Source organism: Peromyscus leucopus, chromosome 16_21 (assembly GCF_004664715.2).
Source record: "Peromyscus leucopus breed LL Stock chromosome 16_21, UCI_PerLeu_2.1, whole genome shotgun sequence".
Lineage (NCBI taxonomy): Eukaryota > Metazoa > Chordata > Mammalia > Rodentia > Cricetidae > Peromyscus > Peromyscus leucopus.
The window spans coordinates 34,689,491-34,704,579 of NC_051084.1; the positions used below are offsets into that span (position 1 = coordinate 34,689,491).

At 44.0% G+C, this 15,089-nt stretch overlaps 1 protein-coding gene across 8 annotated transcripts in view; it reads left to right on the forward strand.

Moving 5' to 3' along the window:
- The window catches only part of Ascc1 (activating signal cointegrator 1 complex subunit 1), a 96,328-nt gene that overhangs the window by 1,672 nt on the left and 79,567 nt on the right, over nucleotides 1-15,089 (forward strand). For 6 of the 8 annotated variants that reach the window (XM_028886136.2, XM_028886135.2, XM_028886139.2 and 3 more), the window contains exons 2-6: nucleotides 850-991; nucleotides 2,885-2,984; nucleotides 4,632-4,655; nucleotides 7,198-7,295; nucleotides 8,308-8,486. In XM_028886136.2, coding sequence (XP_028741969.1) covers nucleotides 850-991; nucleotides 2,885-2,984; nucleotides 4,632-4,655; nucleotides 7,198-7,295; nucleotides 8,308-8,486 — 543 coding nt within the window. The remainder of the gene's footprint in view (nucleotides 1-849; nucleotides 992-2,884; nucleotides 2,985-4,631; nucleotides 4,656-7,197; nucleotides 7,296-8,307; nucleotides 8,487-15,089) is intronic. The other 2 variants (XM_028886137.2, XM_028886142.1) reach the window with 1 other exon arrangement.

Sequence of the window (15,089 nt, forward strand, 5' to 3'; positions counted from 1 at the left end):
AAGTACATGGGCTTGAAGACTCAGCCCCCTGTCATGGGAACATGGGTTGAACTTAACCACCGCTAGTTCATAAGGAGCCTTTGTTTCCTAACTGTTGATTCAGGTGGTGACTAGAAGCTTCACTTTTCTCAGTAGGTGATGCAGTCCGTTGGGCAGTGACCTCCAGAAACTTCCTTCTCACCAATGTGTTGGTCTGAAAAGGGTAGTTGTACTTTGATAGGGAAATTAGGTCTGATTGCTTAGGTGTGTATTTCTAGCACCTTTAAAAGCACTTAGCGCTCTTCCATGGGTATTGTATGAATGATTACTCATTGTGTTATTATATTGAAAAGAAAGAATGAAGCACTTTGCACATGGTTAAATAAATATCAAGACTGCATCCGCTTAGGTTAAAGATACCTGTAGTCTCTCAAAGTCACTGGCAGGCTGTATACTACCAATGCCTCTTATGGGAGGGCTGATACATAGATTACAAATGGCTGTCTGGAGTGAGTCAGAGGTGTAATAGGATGGTGGAGAAGGCAGTCCTTGCCTTCTGAGAGCTTACACACAGTGGCCGGCCAGCGGAAAGTGACACTATTTTTACTTAGGATGTGCTATGAACTACCGCCCAGTTACGTCCATTCGGGCCTACATAATGGTCCATCTAATGGAGGTTTTTATTTAATTTTTTAAATTACATTATTTATTTTGTCTGCCTGTGTGGCAACTGTAGGAGTCTTCTCCTTCCACCACGCGGGTCATTAACCTTGGGAACCAGTGCCATTACCTGTTCAGCCATCTTACTGACCTAACCTTTCATTTCTAATTCTAAAAAAAAAAATGGTAAAAGGACGATTTATTTTTCAGGACTCTACTAGACTATCATTTGGAGACAGTGTCATGGATGTTCTGCGCCCACAGATTATAACATTCGATGGACGGAATTATAGGAAGAATCCCATCCAGGAAAAAAATTATCAGCATGAAGAAGATGAGGCTTACTATCGAGGTAATCCTACTTGCTTTTAGGTCAGCAATTCTTTGTTTTATTGCTGTTCAGGGCTCCTGGCAAAGCTGATCTCAGATGAGGCATTCTTGGTTGCATTTCCTATGTTGAGATAGATTTCATCTGTACAGAGGCTTAAATGCCATGAGGAGTAATTTTATTCATTATTACTTTTAACGATTGTGTGTGTGTGTGTGTGTGTGTGTGTGTGTGTGTGTGTGTGGATGTGGATATATAGACGTGATCATGGGGTACCCAAAGCAGCCTGAAGAGGGTGTTAGATCTCCTGGAGCTGGAGTTACAGGTGATCGTGAGCTACCCAGTGTGGGTCCTGGAAACTGAACTCAGGTCAGCTGCAAGAACATTAAGGGCTGCTAACTGCAAAGCCCCCATGTGAAGTAATTGCAGCTAGTTATTACTATTAACTTTTAATATTCTGTGCCAAAATTAAGCTCCTTTACCTGTGAAATTGTAAAAGAATATAAATTATTATTATTTATTTATTTATTTATTTATTTATTTATTTATTTATTTATTTTAAGACAGGATTTCTCTGTGTATCCCTGACTGTCCAGGAACTCACTCTATAGATTCTGAGATCCACCTGCCTCTTCCTCCTGAGTGCTGAGATTAAAGGCATGCACTACCACGGCCCAGCATTTTTTTGTTTTTTTGAGACAGAGTCTCTCTATTATGTAGCTCTGGTTGTCTTGGAACTCATTGTGTAGACCAGGCTGGCTATGAACTAATAGAGATCTTCCTGACTCTGAGTGCTGGGATTAAAGGTGTGTACCACCATGCCTGGCTAAGAATAAGAGCTATTGAAATAAACATGTGAAGGATTTAGTTCAGTGTCAGATAATGTTAACTGTTGTTATTATGTTATTTTTCTTTCTTCTTTGTAGTCATGCATTGACAGTTCCAGAGACACACCTAACTTTATTTATTTATTTATTTTTTTTGGTTTTTCGAGACAGGGTTTCTCTGTGTAGCTTTGCGCCTTTCCTGGAACTCACTTGGTAGCCCAGGCTGGCCTCGAACTCACAGAGATCCGCCTGCCTCTGCCTCCCGAGTGCTGGGATTAAAGGCGTGCGCCACCACCGCCCGGCCTAACTTTATTTTACATATGGTTATTTTGTAAATAAGATCAATAGTTGAGATGGGTTATAAATACTTTCAGGGTAATGACCATGTGGTTAGGTTTAATGCATAAACAGGGCCTCTTAGGTTCTTTGCAGCTTTCCCTTTTTGGTTCCTAAGGGTTTCCACTGGACCTTAACTTTGGGGCTCACTTTCCCCTGTGATCCTTCTTACTGTGTGCTGTCAGCCTTGAGCCTTGAGCTCCATTTTTTCATTCTGATTCTTTGTGTGTGTCTCTCTCCTTATTATGTAGCTCAGGCTAGTACTCTTCCTGCCTCAGCCTCTTAAACGTTGGCACTCCTCCAGGCACGTGTCACTCTGCCTGGTCTCTCTTTTCTCTATGTTGAGGTTTAAGGAAGAAATCCTCCTAGTATCTTCCTTATTTATTAATAATTCATTCAAGTAGTTCTGTGCCCTAGTACTTAAAAAGTACTAACTTCTAGACTTTGAAAGGGTGAGTTCCTATTGTGTGAACTTCATCTCAATAGAATAACAGTAAAACATGTTGTTTCAGCATCTTAACTTTCTAAGAGGAAACAACTAAATACTGCTTTCCCAAGGTTCTGAGACTGAAGGATTTCAAATAACCACCATGTTCTTTTCACTCTATGTCTTCTGAGCAGACTCGGGGGGATGCTAAAGCAGCTGTTCTTTGCACGCCTTCCTGCCTTCTTAAGCCCCGAGAGTGATTGGCGGCTGGGAGGAGGCGGTTTCCACTGAGCAGCCCCGTTCAGAGATGCTGTGGTCTCTTTGCAGACTCCATGGAGTATTCTGATGAGCCCTGCGACGCCTACGAGGTGGAGCAGACCCCTCAAGGATTCCGGGCCACCGTCAGTGCGCCGAGTGTGCTCTACAAGTGAGTGAGTTCCCCATCGGCTTCCAGGGACAGTACTTCCAGGAAGCTCAGCAGGAAGCCAGCTCTTCAGTCTTCTACACTTCCTGTGATGCTTGATTACTGATGACAAAGGAGTTCAGTATTTTGGGTCCTCAAATGTCACAGGACTGATTACAGATTAATGTAATCATCCTGTGTTTATGGCCACATCCTGTTGACTTTCACTTTTTTTTTTTTTTTTTTTTTTGGTTTTTCGAGACAGGGTTTCTCTGTGTAGCTTTGCGCCTTTTCCTGGAACTCACTTGGTAGTCCAGGCTGGCCTCGAACTCAGATATCTGCCTGGCTCTGCCTCCCGAGTGCTGGGATTAAAGGCGTGCGCCACCACCGCCCAGCCGGCTTTCACTTTTAAATGCCCTTTGGAGCTACCATTTACCCTTATTTTCACTGCTACCTCTTTTTTCCTATGGATGTCTTTTTTAAAAAAATATTTATCTAATATGTCTGTGTGAATATTTACATGTGTGTATGTATGTACACTACCTGTGTGTGGTGCCTAAGGAGGATAGAAGAATTTGTTGAATCCTCTGGAACTGGAGGTAACAGGTAGTTGTGAGCCATGTGGTGTGGATACTGACAACTGAACCCAGGTCTTCTGCAAGAGCAAGTGCAATAATCACTGAGCATCTCTTCAGTCTCTCTGTGGATTTCTTAAAATAACTGTAATGGTCTTTCCTGCTCTCTTCTTGTTGTTTTTTTGTTTTGTTTTGTTTTTTTGTTTTTTTGAGACAGGGTTTCTCTGTGTAGATTTGTGCCTTTCCTGGAACTCACTCTGTAGCCCAGGCTGGCCTTGAATTCACAGAGATCCGCCTGCCTCTGCCTCCCGAGTGCTGGGATTAAAGGTGTTTGCCACCACCACCCGGCTCCTGCTTTCTTCTTAGTCCTTCACATTGAAAGTGGTATGATTTAGAAACAATTTTTTTGAGATTTGTTTTTAATGTGAGTCGTCTTACATGTCTGTCTGTTCATACACTGTGTGTATGCAGTGCCTGTGGAGGCCAGGTCCAGGCATTCCCTGGACCTGGAGTTACTAGCCTCCTTGTGAGTGCTAGAAATCTAAGCCAGGTCCTATGGAAGAGCAGTCAGTGCTTTTAACCACTGAGCCATTTCTCTAGCTTTCATTTTTTTTTTTTTTTTGGTCTTGCTTTATAGTTAAGACTGACATGGAACTCTTGATCCTCCTGCCTCAGCCTTCCATTTGCTGAGGTTACAGATGTGCATTACCTCCACAGGCTCGGAATGATCTTTTTAAAAGGGAAATCTGATTCTTTTACCGCTTCTGCTGAAAAGCCCTCTGTGGGGTTCTGAGATGGCTCAGCAAGAAAAGGCACTTAGCACACAGGCCTGGCTACCCGAGTTTCATCCTGGAACCTTTGTAGAGGTGGAAGGTGGGAACTGACTTCATGGAGTTTTTCTGTGACCTCCATGTAATGTGCTGTGGTGGGCGTGCCCACAGATGCACTTAGGTGTACACACATTCACACTAATCATACATTTAAGAACTCTTGTCGGTGGTTTTCCACTAGAGATGGCGTTCTGGGTCGTTAAAGTCATGGCCAAAATCATGAATATGCCCTAGCTGATTCTACTTTTATTTTCTCTTTGCTTTAGGTCTCTCTCTGCCTTGTGTTCAAGGTTAGAACTCCCAACTGGTATTTTCAGTTCCTCATATGTGCTGTGTTTTTTCCAGCCTCTGAATTTATGTGTGTGGTGTGCCTTTTGCCTCACTCTTTCCTCTTTCTTACCTGGTTCTATTCTCCTTCCTAGAAAAGCTTGATTTGACCCCAGCCATCCCTCCCAGTCACTGATAATCCTACTGTGTGTTTTTATGATACCTCTGCCTGTGGTTTGTAGCACTTATCATAGTCTGTGTTTGTATGTATTGGTGTGTTGCCTGTTGCCCCCTCTGCAGATGGGAAGCCTCTTGGAGGCGGGAACTTGTCTGTTCCATTTATCCTTAGTGCCTTACTGAGACTGTTGTGCTTTTTCGAGGATCACTGTTGTGAATCGCTTATGGACTTCTGGTCACTTCAGCATGTGCTTGTGTGCATGCTCTCTCATGGTCTCCCCCACACTAACCACTAATAGAATGCTGCCAGAAGCTAACTGGCTTCTTTTGGACTTGCCTGGGAAGATCAGCTGGTCTAAAAAGTCCATCAGCCATGCTGTTTTCCTGTTAAACTGGATCAGTTAGGTCCACTCAGAGGAAAGCTACAAATATGGAATCAAATGCATTTGAACTCTAATAGTTTCTTCCTTGAGAACATTCTGAAATACCTACTGTGGACAAAATTCTCCTTGAATGTAGCCAGATGGGAAAGCAAAGCCAACCGTGACAGCTCACTCACTGTCTTCCTAGGCTCTGATGACATTTTCTCCTAGGAGACATGATTTCAGAATGACATGACTCAGCTTCCTGAAAAACAAAATGAGTGTAACATGTCTCACTGTACATAGGTCCTACTGCCGAGGTGTGTGAAAGTTCCTTAATGTCTAATTCTCCTGATGGCCTTTTGGATTCTGTAGACTCTTAAGTGCTTGTGTTCCTGGTGAACACACGGATATTAGATCAGATGTTGGTCCTACTAGGTCCTAATTAGTAGGTGACATTCGCTGAGAAGAGACCTCCTGACCCCCACCCTTTCCTTTCTTCTTCCCCCTCCCCTTCTAATAGGGCTCCATATAGCCCAGGCTGACCTGGAACCCGCAGTCTGCCTGCTTCAGTCTCCCAGCTGCTGAGATTACAGGTGTGCACCACATGTACGCCATAAGATTTCTTATTTCATTTCTGTGGGTCAAGGTTTTGCAGGGCTTGGGATGAAACCCAGGGCATCTTGGCACATTGCCGGATAAGTGCTCTACCACTGAGCTGTATCCCCAGCTGAACATCTCATTGTTGAAAAAAGCTGACCTATTACAGCAGATCTTAGTGGAAATGATTAGGCTTTATTATTCCATGTAAAGACAATTGACTAAGGGCTGGGAGCTAGCTCAAACAGTGAAGTATGTGTGAGGTCTCAGGTTCAGTTCCCAAACACTTCGCTAAAAGAATAGTTTTAGATACAGTTACCTGTGGTGTTGGGTGTGTAATTGAAATTGTAGAAGGTGAAATAACATTGACTTTATCATCCTGTGATAGTGCTGTATAGACTCTGCAACTCCTCTCCTGGGATCCAGTAGTCTCATTCATGTTAGCACTTCCAATACTGTGGCTTCTGGAAGATAACCTTGGCTTGTCAGGATTATTTATACTAGAGGCCCAGGCGAAGACTATAAACCAGTCAGGAGTAAATGGCTGAAATGGGGTAGATGATGGCTGGGAGGGGCTGGTAGGAGTTGTCACGGGTTTGTCCCATTTGCAGGGGGAGGTTGAAAGTTGTCTCCAATCTGGTTGCTGTGAGTTATCAGATTGTTAGTATTCAAACCTGTACACGAACAAAAACTTACAGTATATAATATGTATGACAATAACAATATTATATATTTGTGGTGAAATCTCTTAAAACATGAGTATGTGCTGTACTTAATTTAGGGTCACATGTTTACTTCCTGTTTCTCCTCTTTTCTTCCTCTCTCTCTTTCTCTCTCTCTGTGTGTGTATCCCAGGCTAGTCTTGAACTAGTGGTCTTCCTGCCTCAGCCTTCTGAATGCTGATTCCAGATCTCAGGAAGCATGGTTCTTTTTGTGCTCTATCGACTATCTGAATGGTAACTCCTGATCTCTTTTCAAAGCTCTTTACCCTTTGTGGTGTTTTGAATGAGAATGGTCCCCATAGGCTCATATAGTTGAGTGTTTGGTTCCCAGTGGGTGGACTGTTTAGGAAGGATTGGGAGGTGTGGCCTTGTTGGAGGAGGTGTGCCACTTCGGCTGGGCTTTGAAGTTTCAAAAGCCCACACCAGGCGCAGTCTTACTTACACTCTGCCTCGTGTTTGTAGATAAGATGTGAGCTCCCAGCCACTGCTGACAGTGCCCTGCCTGCTGCCATGGGTCTTCTGTTTCCACACTGAGTCAGTGATGGCATCAATTGCCTGGGAGTGAAGGGAGCATGTTCTATATAAAGCTTGGTGACTTGCAGTCCTCTCTACTAATACTGCACTTTCACTGAAGTGTATTTCTATTAGGGAGTGTCTCTGGTCATGTGGAACTTAAACATGTATTTTTTTTTTTCATATTCTAGACACATAGTTGGAAAGAGAGGGGATACCAAGAAGAAAATTGAAGTGGAGACTAAAACATCTATTAACGTCCCTAAACCTGGACATGGAGGAGAGATTGGTAAGACAGACATAATTTATGTTTGCACTAATTGCTTTGATTTATTTATTACAGATGTGCAGAAATGTACCCAACCTTCCAATTTTTTAAATTATATTTATTTACTCTCTCTGTGTGTGTATGTCTGTGTCCGTGTGTGGGTACATAGAGTGCCATGACATGTGTGTGGAGCTCAGAGGACAATCTACCAGCGTTGACTCCTTCCAGTATGTGGGTTCTGGGGTTGAACTTAGGTCGTCAGGCTTGACAACAGTGAGCATCTCACTGGTCCCCCAACCCCTCTCTTTTTAGACAGGGTGTCATGTGGCCCAGACTGACCTTAAATTCACCGTGTAGCCGAGGCTGACCTTGAGCTCCTCATTCTTCTGCCTCTACCTCCCAGGTGCTTGGATTGTAGGCATGTGCTACCATTCCTGGCTAAGATACTTAGAGAGAGAGAAAGAGAGAGAGAGCCGTGCACACGTTCCTGTGTGTGTAGTGTGTGTTCACGTGTTCCTGTGGGTATGCATGCATCTGTGCATGTGGAAGCCAGAGGTTGATATCAAGTGTTTTTCTTCCTCAGTTGATCTCCGTCTTAATACTTTATTATTTGTTTATTTTAGAGATAGTGTCTCTCACTGAACCTGAAACTTGTTGATCTGGCCAGACTAACTGGCCAGTGAGTCCCAGGACCCCTCTGTCCCTTGCCTCCCAAGCACTGGAATTACGGATGTGCTCTCCACACCCAATTGTTATTTGGGTTTTAGGGACCCAAACTCAGGTCTTAACTCTTGTGGTGTAAACACTTGACTGACAGGCTACCTCCCCAGCCTCAGATACTCCATTTTCAGTGTATTCTGTTTACATTGACTTCACTAGCAGTTTTCTTCGCCTTGGCGCCACTGCTATATCCGTGATCGGAGGGAGCCCTTTCAGATAGATCCCCAGAGATGATAGTGTCAGATGGCGTCTACCTGTCAAGCACTGTGGGTTCTTGAGCCTGGTAATGTTTTTTTTTTTTCTTTGCATGAAGTGATCACTGGTCAGCATCGAAATGGCGTAATTTCAGCCCGAACGCGGGTTGATGTTCTCCTGGACACATTCAGAAGGAGGCAGCCCTTCACTCACTTCCTGGCCTTTTTTCTCAATGAAGTTGAAGTTCAGGAAAGATTTCTGAAGTTCCAGAAGGAAGTGCTGGAGAAGTGCTCCATGGTAAGTAGAAAACAAAATCTTTTTAAGAAATGGTTCATAATTCAAACAGGGTGGTGGGATGAGGGAAGCACCATTATCGCTGATCTTCTGCCTCCAGGCAGTTGTGGCTCCTTTGGGGTTAGTACTGTGATAAAGACAAATTGGTGTATAGAACTGTAGGGCTGGACAGATGGCTCAGAGGTTAGGAGCACTTACTGCTCTTCTGGAAGACCTAGGTTCAGTTCCCAGCATCCACATGGTGGTTCAAAGCTGCCTATGACTCCAGTTCCAGGGGATGCAGTGGCCTCTTCTGGCTTCTGTGGGCACCGTACACACACAGTGGCCCCACACTCATACACATAAACGGTAAATAAGTCTACCTTTATAACGGTTCTAGAACAGTAAAGTTCTGTTACTAGGATGATAACAGACAAGCAAACTTTAACCAGGCATGGTGGGGCATGCTTGAAATCTGAGCATTCCAAGGCTGAGGCAAGAGAATCTATAGAGTTCAAGGTCAGTCTGGGATAACTAGTGAGACTTTTTAAAAGCCAAAACCAAAAAGTTAGAAAGTGAAAGGAGCCGGGTGGTGGTGGCGCACACCTTTAATCCCAGCACTCGGGAGGCAGAGCCAGGCGGATCTCTGTGAGTTCGAGGCCAGCCTGGTCTACACAGCGAGATCCAGGAAAGGCGCAAAGCTACACAGAGAAACCCTGTCTCGAAAAACCAAACAAAAAAAAAGAAAGTGAAAGGAGTAAAGGTCATGAAGCAATTACAGATCCCGTAGCACTCAGGGGCTGAAAGGGGGAGGAGCTTGAGTTGGAAGCTAGCCTGAGCTAAATAGCGAGACCCTGTTCAACAAACAAAAAACCAAACCAAGTTGGATTATGTATGATTTTATATTCTGCTTTGTTTGAAACAGCATTCTGTCATGAATAATTGTCATTGGACAAAAACCTCGATCTTTCAGCTGTTCTTTGGAGATCAAAATGAAATTCCAGCAGTCATGACTAAAGTCATGACGTAGATTTCAAATGGCTTCTTGCTTTTTCTCTTCCCTTCCCTTCCCCACCCACCTAACTTCCTCCCTTGTTTCTGTGACAGGGGCTTTGGCTGTGTTGCCCAGGCTAGGCTATTCTGAGACTCCTGGGCTCAGGTAGTCCTCCTGCTCCAGCCTCTTGTGTAGTTGAGATGACAAGACGTGTCATCATACCCGGCTCCAACAACTTCCTTTTTTGAATGTTACTAAGTATTCCATTTAACATAGTCTTTATCTTTCTGTTTTTCCTTATTGCAGTGACGCTGTCCTGAGTAGTCTGATTCATTTCTTACTTGAATTCTTAGAAGTGGAAAAGGCATGTGTGTGTGTATGTGTGTGTGTATGTGTGTGTGTGTGTGTGTGTTTGAGTCTTTTTCCAAATTATCTTCAAGAAATTTATGTGCTCCCATGCAAAATTGTCTTTAGGTTTCTTTCCCGGCTTTTGCCAATATTAGATGTTCTTCTCCTGTGTTGTTTTTGTCACAGGAGAGGATAAAAGAGGCAGACGTTCCATTTCCAGGCTCCTCATTACAAAGTGTGTTCCACAGGAAACCTAGGACACGTGATGGAGTGGGACGCTGTGAGGAAGGGTTTTGGTCGGTTGTAGTATTCTCGAGTCACTTGTCTTTTAAGCACTTGCAGGTTCTGCATATCGGTCACATTTTAAACAGCCGTTTCAAGGCAAGGTATAAGCACAACTATAAAGAAGCTTAAAAAGATACCGAATGTGTTTCATGCACCAGATGGTGCAGCCTAACACATATAACGCTAGTTCTCTCAACCAAGTTTGCTGAAGCGTCTCCCAGAGGCTGGTGAGGGAGAGGGTGGGGGAAAGATGCTTGCTGCCCCGCCTGACAAACTCAGGGCAAATGCTGGGCTCTATGGTGGAGGGAGACAGCTGACTACTGCAAGTTGACCTCTGTCCTCCACATGTGTGCTGTGGCGTGGGTGCTTACACACACACACACACACACACACACACACACACACACACACACACACACACACACGCTCGTGCGCATACATGCACACATACACACTGAAGGGGGGGTCGCAGAGACTGTGGATGGAGATGCTCGACCTACCAGGGGACCGTACCCCGTAAAGAAGACTGACTCTCCTTCGCCGGCAGCCATCAGCCGTCAGTAGCCCTCAGCTTCCCCTTTGCTGGAGTGTCCCCTGCTTTGCCCTTGTGTAGGTCTTTTGCAGGCAGCCATAGCTGCTGTGAGCTAATGTCTGCGTTAGATACTGATGTACAGAGATGCTGTTTGCCTCTGGACCTTTATCTCTTTTCTTTTGAAAGATCTATCTATTTTTAATTGTATGTGTATTAGTGTATTGCCTATATGTAAGTGCACCCCGTGTACAGTGCCTGTGGAGGCCAGAAGAGGAGAATGGGTCCCCTTGAACTGAAGTTATTGGATATCCTCAGCCACCATGTGGGTGCTTGGGACTGAACTTGAGTCCTCTGCAAGAGCAGCCAATGCTCTTAATTGCTGAACCATCTTTCCAGCCCCTGGATCTTTAGCTCTTTGAATCTTTCTCTTCTTCTCCTTTCTGTTTTCTGAGCCTTGGGAGATTTTGTTTGTTTGTTTCTTTTTTCAAGACAGGGTTTCTCTGTGTAGACCTGGCTGTCCTGGAACTCGCTCTGTAGACCAGGCTGGCCTCGAATTCACAGAGATCCACCTGCCCCCTGCCTCTCAAGTGCTAGAATTAAAGATATGCTCGACCACCGTCCAGCATATTTTTTTTTCTTTCTTTTGTTCTTGAGAGATTTTTTTTTTAAAATATAGATGGTCTACTTAAAAGTTCAAAGTTTAAAAAATTCTTTTCTTGGGGGCTGGAGAGATGGCTCAGCAGTTAAGAGCACTGACTGCTTTTCCAGAGGTCCTGAGTTCAATTCTCAGCAACCATGTGGTGGCTCACAACCACCTGTAACAAGATCTGGTGTCCTCTTGTGGCCTGCAGGGACCAGGCAGAACACTGTATAATATACATAATAAATAAATAAATCTTAAAAAAAAAAAAAAAAAAAACTCTTAAAAAATTCTTTTCTTAGTTTGCCAGGATGGAAGGATTAAAAATTAAAATTGTATTCAGAATTATCTTAATAGTGAAATTAGCTTTGGATTCTAATTTGTATGGATTCTGATTTGCTTATTTAGAGCTAGGGTCTCTAGAATGCATAGAGTTCTGTGACTGTCATCATTGTTGAAATCTAGAGCAGGCTCATGGCCACAGACAGCCCTTTCCGAGTGCTTTTCCCATCCTAGTGGTATTCATTTTTGTCTTCCTGAATGTCATGTTCATGGAATCATCTGATAGGCTGTTGACTCAGGCCTCTTTCACTTAGGGTATGTGTGAGCTTCCTCCATGCTGTATAGATCTGCAGTCCACTCCTCACTTAGGGTGTGTGTGAGCGTCCCCCGGGCTGTATAGTCTGTAGTCCATCCTCACTTAGGGTGTGTGTGAGCGTCCCCTGGGCTGTAGAGATCTGTAGTCCATCCTCACTCCCCTGAGTTGGCTTCTACTTCATGGATGCTACAGTTTTGCTCTTCATCCATTTGTTACTAGACATCATTTGGACTTTTCCAGTTTCTGGCAATTATGAATAGAATTGCTATGAACAACTTTGCAGAGGTTTTTTATATAAACTTAAGCCTTCATTTCCTTAGAGTAAATACCCAGGAGTGAGATTCCTAGTATGTGTTGTAATCACATGTTTAGCTTTATAAAAATATTACCAGGGCTGGTGGGATGGATGCTCAGTGGGAAGAGGGTTGGCTGTGTAAGCCCGACAACCTGTGTTTGGTTTCTGGGACCCATGGAAGTTGGGAGGGAAAACTGAGTTCACAAAGTTGTTTTCTCATCTCTACATGAGTGCTGTGGCATGCAGACATACCTCTTATCCACCCCCCTCACAGTCACATATACACTCACACACCCCTCACCACACATACCCACACTCACACCACACAAATTCACACATACCCCCATCACACACACACACACACACACACACACACACACACACACACACACTGCACAAACTCACACACCCCTCACCACACATACCCGCACCCACACCACACAAATTCACACATACCCCCATTACACACATACACACACACACTGCACAAACTCACACATACCCCTCACTACACACACACACACACACACACTGCACAAACTCACACATACCCCTCACCACACACACACACACACACTACACAAACTCACACATACCCCTCACCCCCCCACACCACACAAATTCACACACCCCTCACCACACATACCCACACCCACACCACACAAATTCACACATACCCCCATCACACACATACACACACACTGCACAAACTCACACATACCCCTCATTACACACACACACACACACACACACACACTGCACAAACTCACACATACCCCTCACTACACATACACACACACACACACACACACACACACACTACACAAACTCACACATACTCCTCACCCCCCCTACACGAGCCACACAACCCCCCCACCACACAAACTCACACATACCCCTCACCCCCCTACACACACTCTCCCCCCTTCAATAATACTTTTTTAGGGTACTTGCACCAGTTTGCATCCCCACCAGCCACATACAGTAACTGGTGGTTCTGTATCCATGCCAGCATTTGTATTGCTGCTGTTTTCTTTTTTGGGGCCTGGGAAACAGGTCTCATACATGCTAGACAGCACTCACCACTGAGCAGTCCTCCCAGCCCTGTCTCCACTATCTTTTAGCCATTTTAATAGTTATGGAGTAGCATTTTAATTTCCATTTCTCTAATGACTCAATGATACTTAATGATACTCAACTTTTTCTTTGGTGAGTTACCTTTTCATAATTTTCATAATTTTGCCCATTTTAAAATTGGTTGGTTTCAGGGCTAGAAAGATGGCTCAGAAGGTAAAAGCACTCAGCTAATACAGAGAACCTGGGTTCAGTTCCCAACACTCACATGGCGGCTCACACCCATCTGTAACTCCAGTTCCAGGGGGTCTGATGCCTATTCTGACATCTGGGGGCTCCTGTGTACTTGTGGTGCACATATCCATACCAGGTACACACACATGAAATAAAAGAAAATATTTATTATTTATTTATTTTATTTGTTTTGGTTTTTCGAGACAGGGTTTCTTTGTGTAGCTTTGCGCCTTTCCTGCAACTCACTCTGTAGACCAGGTTGGCCTTGAACTCACAGAGATCTGCCTGCCTCTGCCTCCCGAGTGAGTGCTGGGATTAAAGGCGTGCTCCACCACTGCCCGCAGATAAGAAAATATTTTTAAAAACCTTTAAAACTGGGCTGTTTGCTGGGTGTAGTGATTCACACCTTTAATCTCAGCACTCAGAAGGCAGAGACAGGTGCTGCATCTCTGTGAGTTCAAGGCCAGCCTGGTCTAATAGCAACTTAGAGGCTATCCAGGGCTTTGGAGTGAGGCTGTGTCTTAAAAAAAGGAAGTTATCTTTTTTTTTTAACTGTTGAGTAAACATACACACACACACATACACACATTTGCCTGTTTTTCATCCTGGATGCTAGTCCTTTCAAGAATGTATGGTGTGCAAATATTTCTCCCAGTACCTAGTTTGTCTTTTTTTCTCTTAGCAGTTATTCTGTGTGGAATAAGTATATTATATTTTGATGGTCTAGTTTATCTTTTTTTTTTTTTTTGCACCATACATCTTCTGATGTCACAACTAACAACTTTTTTTTTTTGTTTTGTTTTTTTGTTTTTTGTTTTTCAAGACAGGGTTTCTCTTTGTAGCTTTGGTGCCTTTCCTGGAATTTACTCTGTAGCCTAGGCTGGCCTCGAACTCACAGAGATCTGCCTGGCTCATAACTAACAACTTTTTGCATAGCTGTAAAATGTGAAACTTCACTTATGCCTTCTTTCAGATTCTGTATGATTTTGTTTGTTTGTTTTATTTTTAGCTATTTAGTTCAGTTAATTTTTGTATAAGGTGTGAAGATGTGGCTGTGGCTAAGTGTTTGCCTTGTGTGTTCAAGGCCCTGATTTTCATTTTTATTGCCGACCCCTACCCCCTCAATGAAGGCAAGTTAATTATTTTTTTTAAAGACTTATTTATATTTATGTTATGTGTAGGTCTGTGTACCATGTTCATGACGAGCCTGTGGAGGCCAGAAGAGGGCGTCAGATTCTATAGAACTAAAGACAGCTGTGAACCATCTTGTGGGTTCTGGGAACCAAACCTGGCTACTCTGGAAGATCAGCCAGTGCTCCTAACCACTGAGCTACCTCTCCAGTCTCCTTCCTTTTGTGCATGGATGTCCATGCTATGTTTTCTTAATTCTGTCATGAAGAGTGTAGTAAAAACATTCGGGCTGGGCGGTGGTGGTGCACACCTTTCATCCTAGCACTTGGAAGGCAGAGGTAGGCAGATCTCAGTGAGTTCGAGGACAGCCAGTGCTGTTACATAGAGAAACCTTGTCTTGGGGTTGGGGATTTAGCTCAGTGGTAGAGTGCTTGCCTAGCAAGGGCAAGGACCTGGGTTCAGTCCTCAGCTCTGGAAAAAGGGAAAGAGAGAGAGA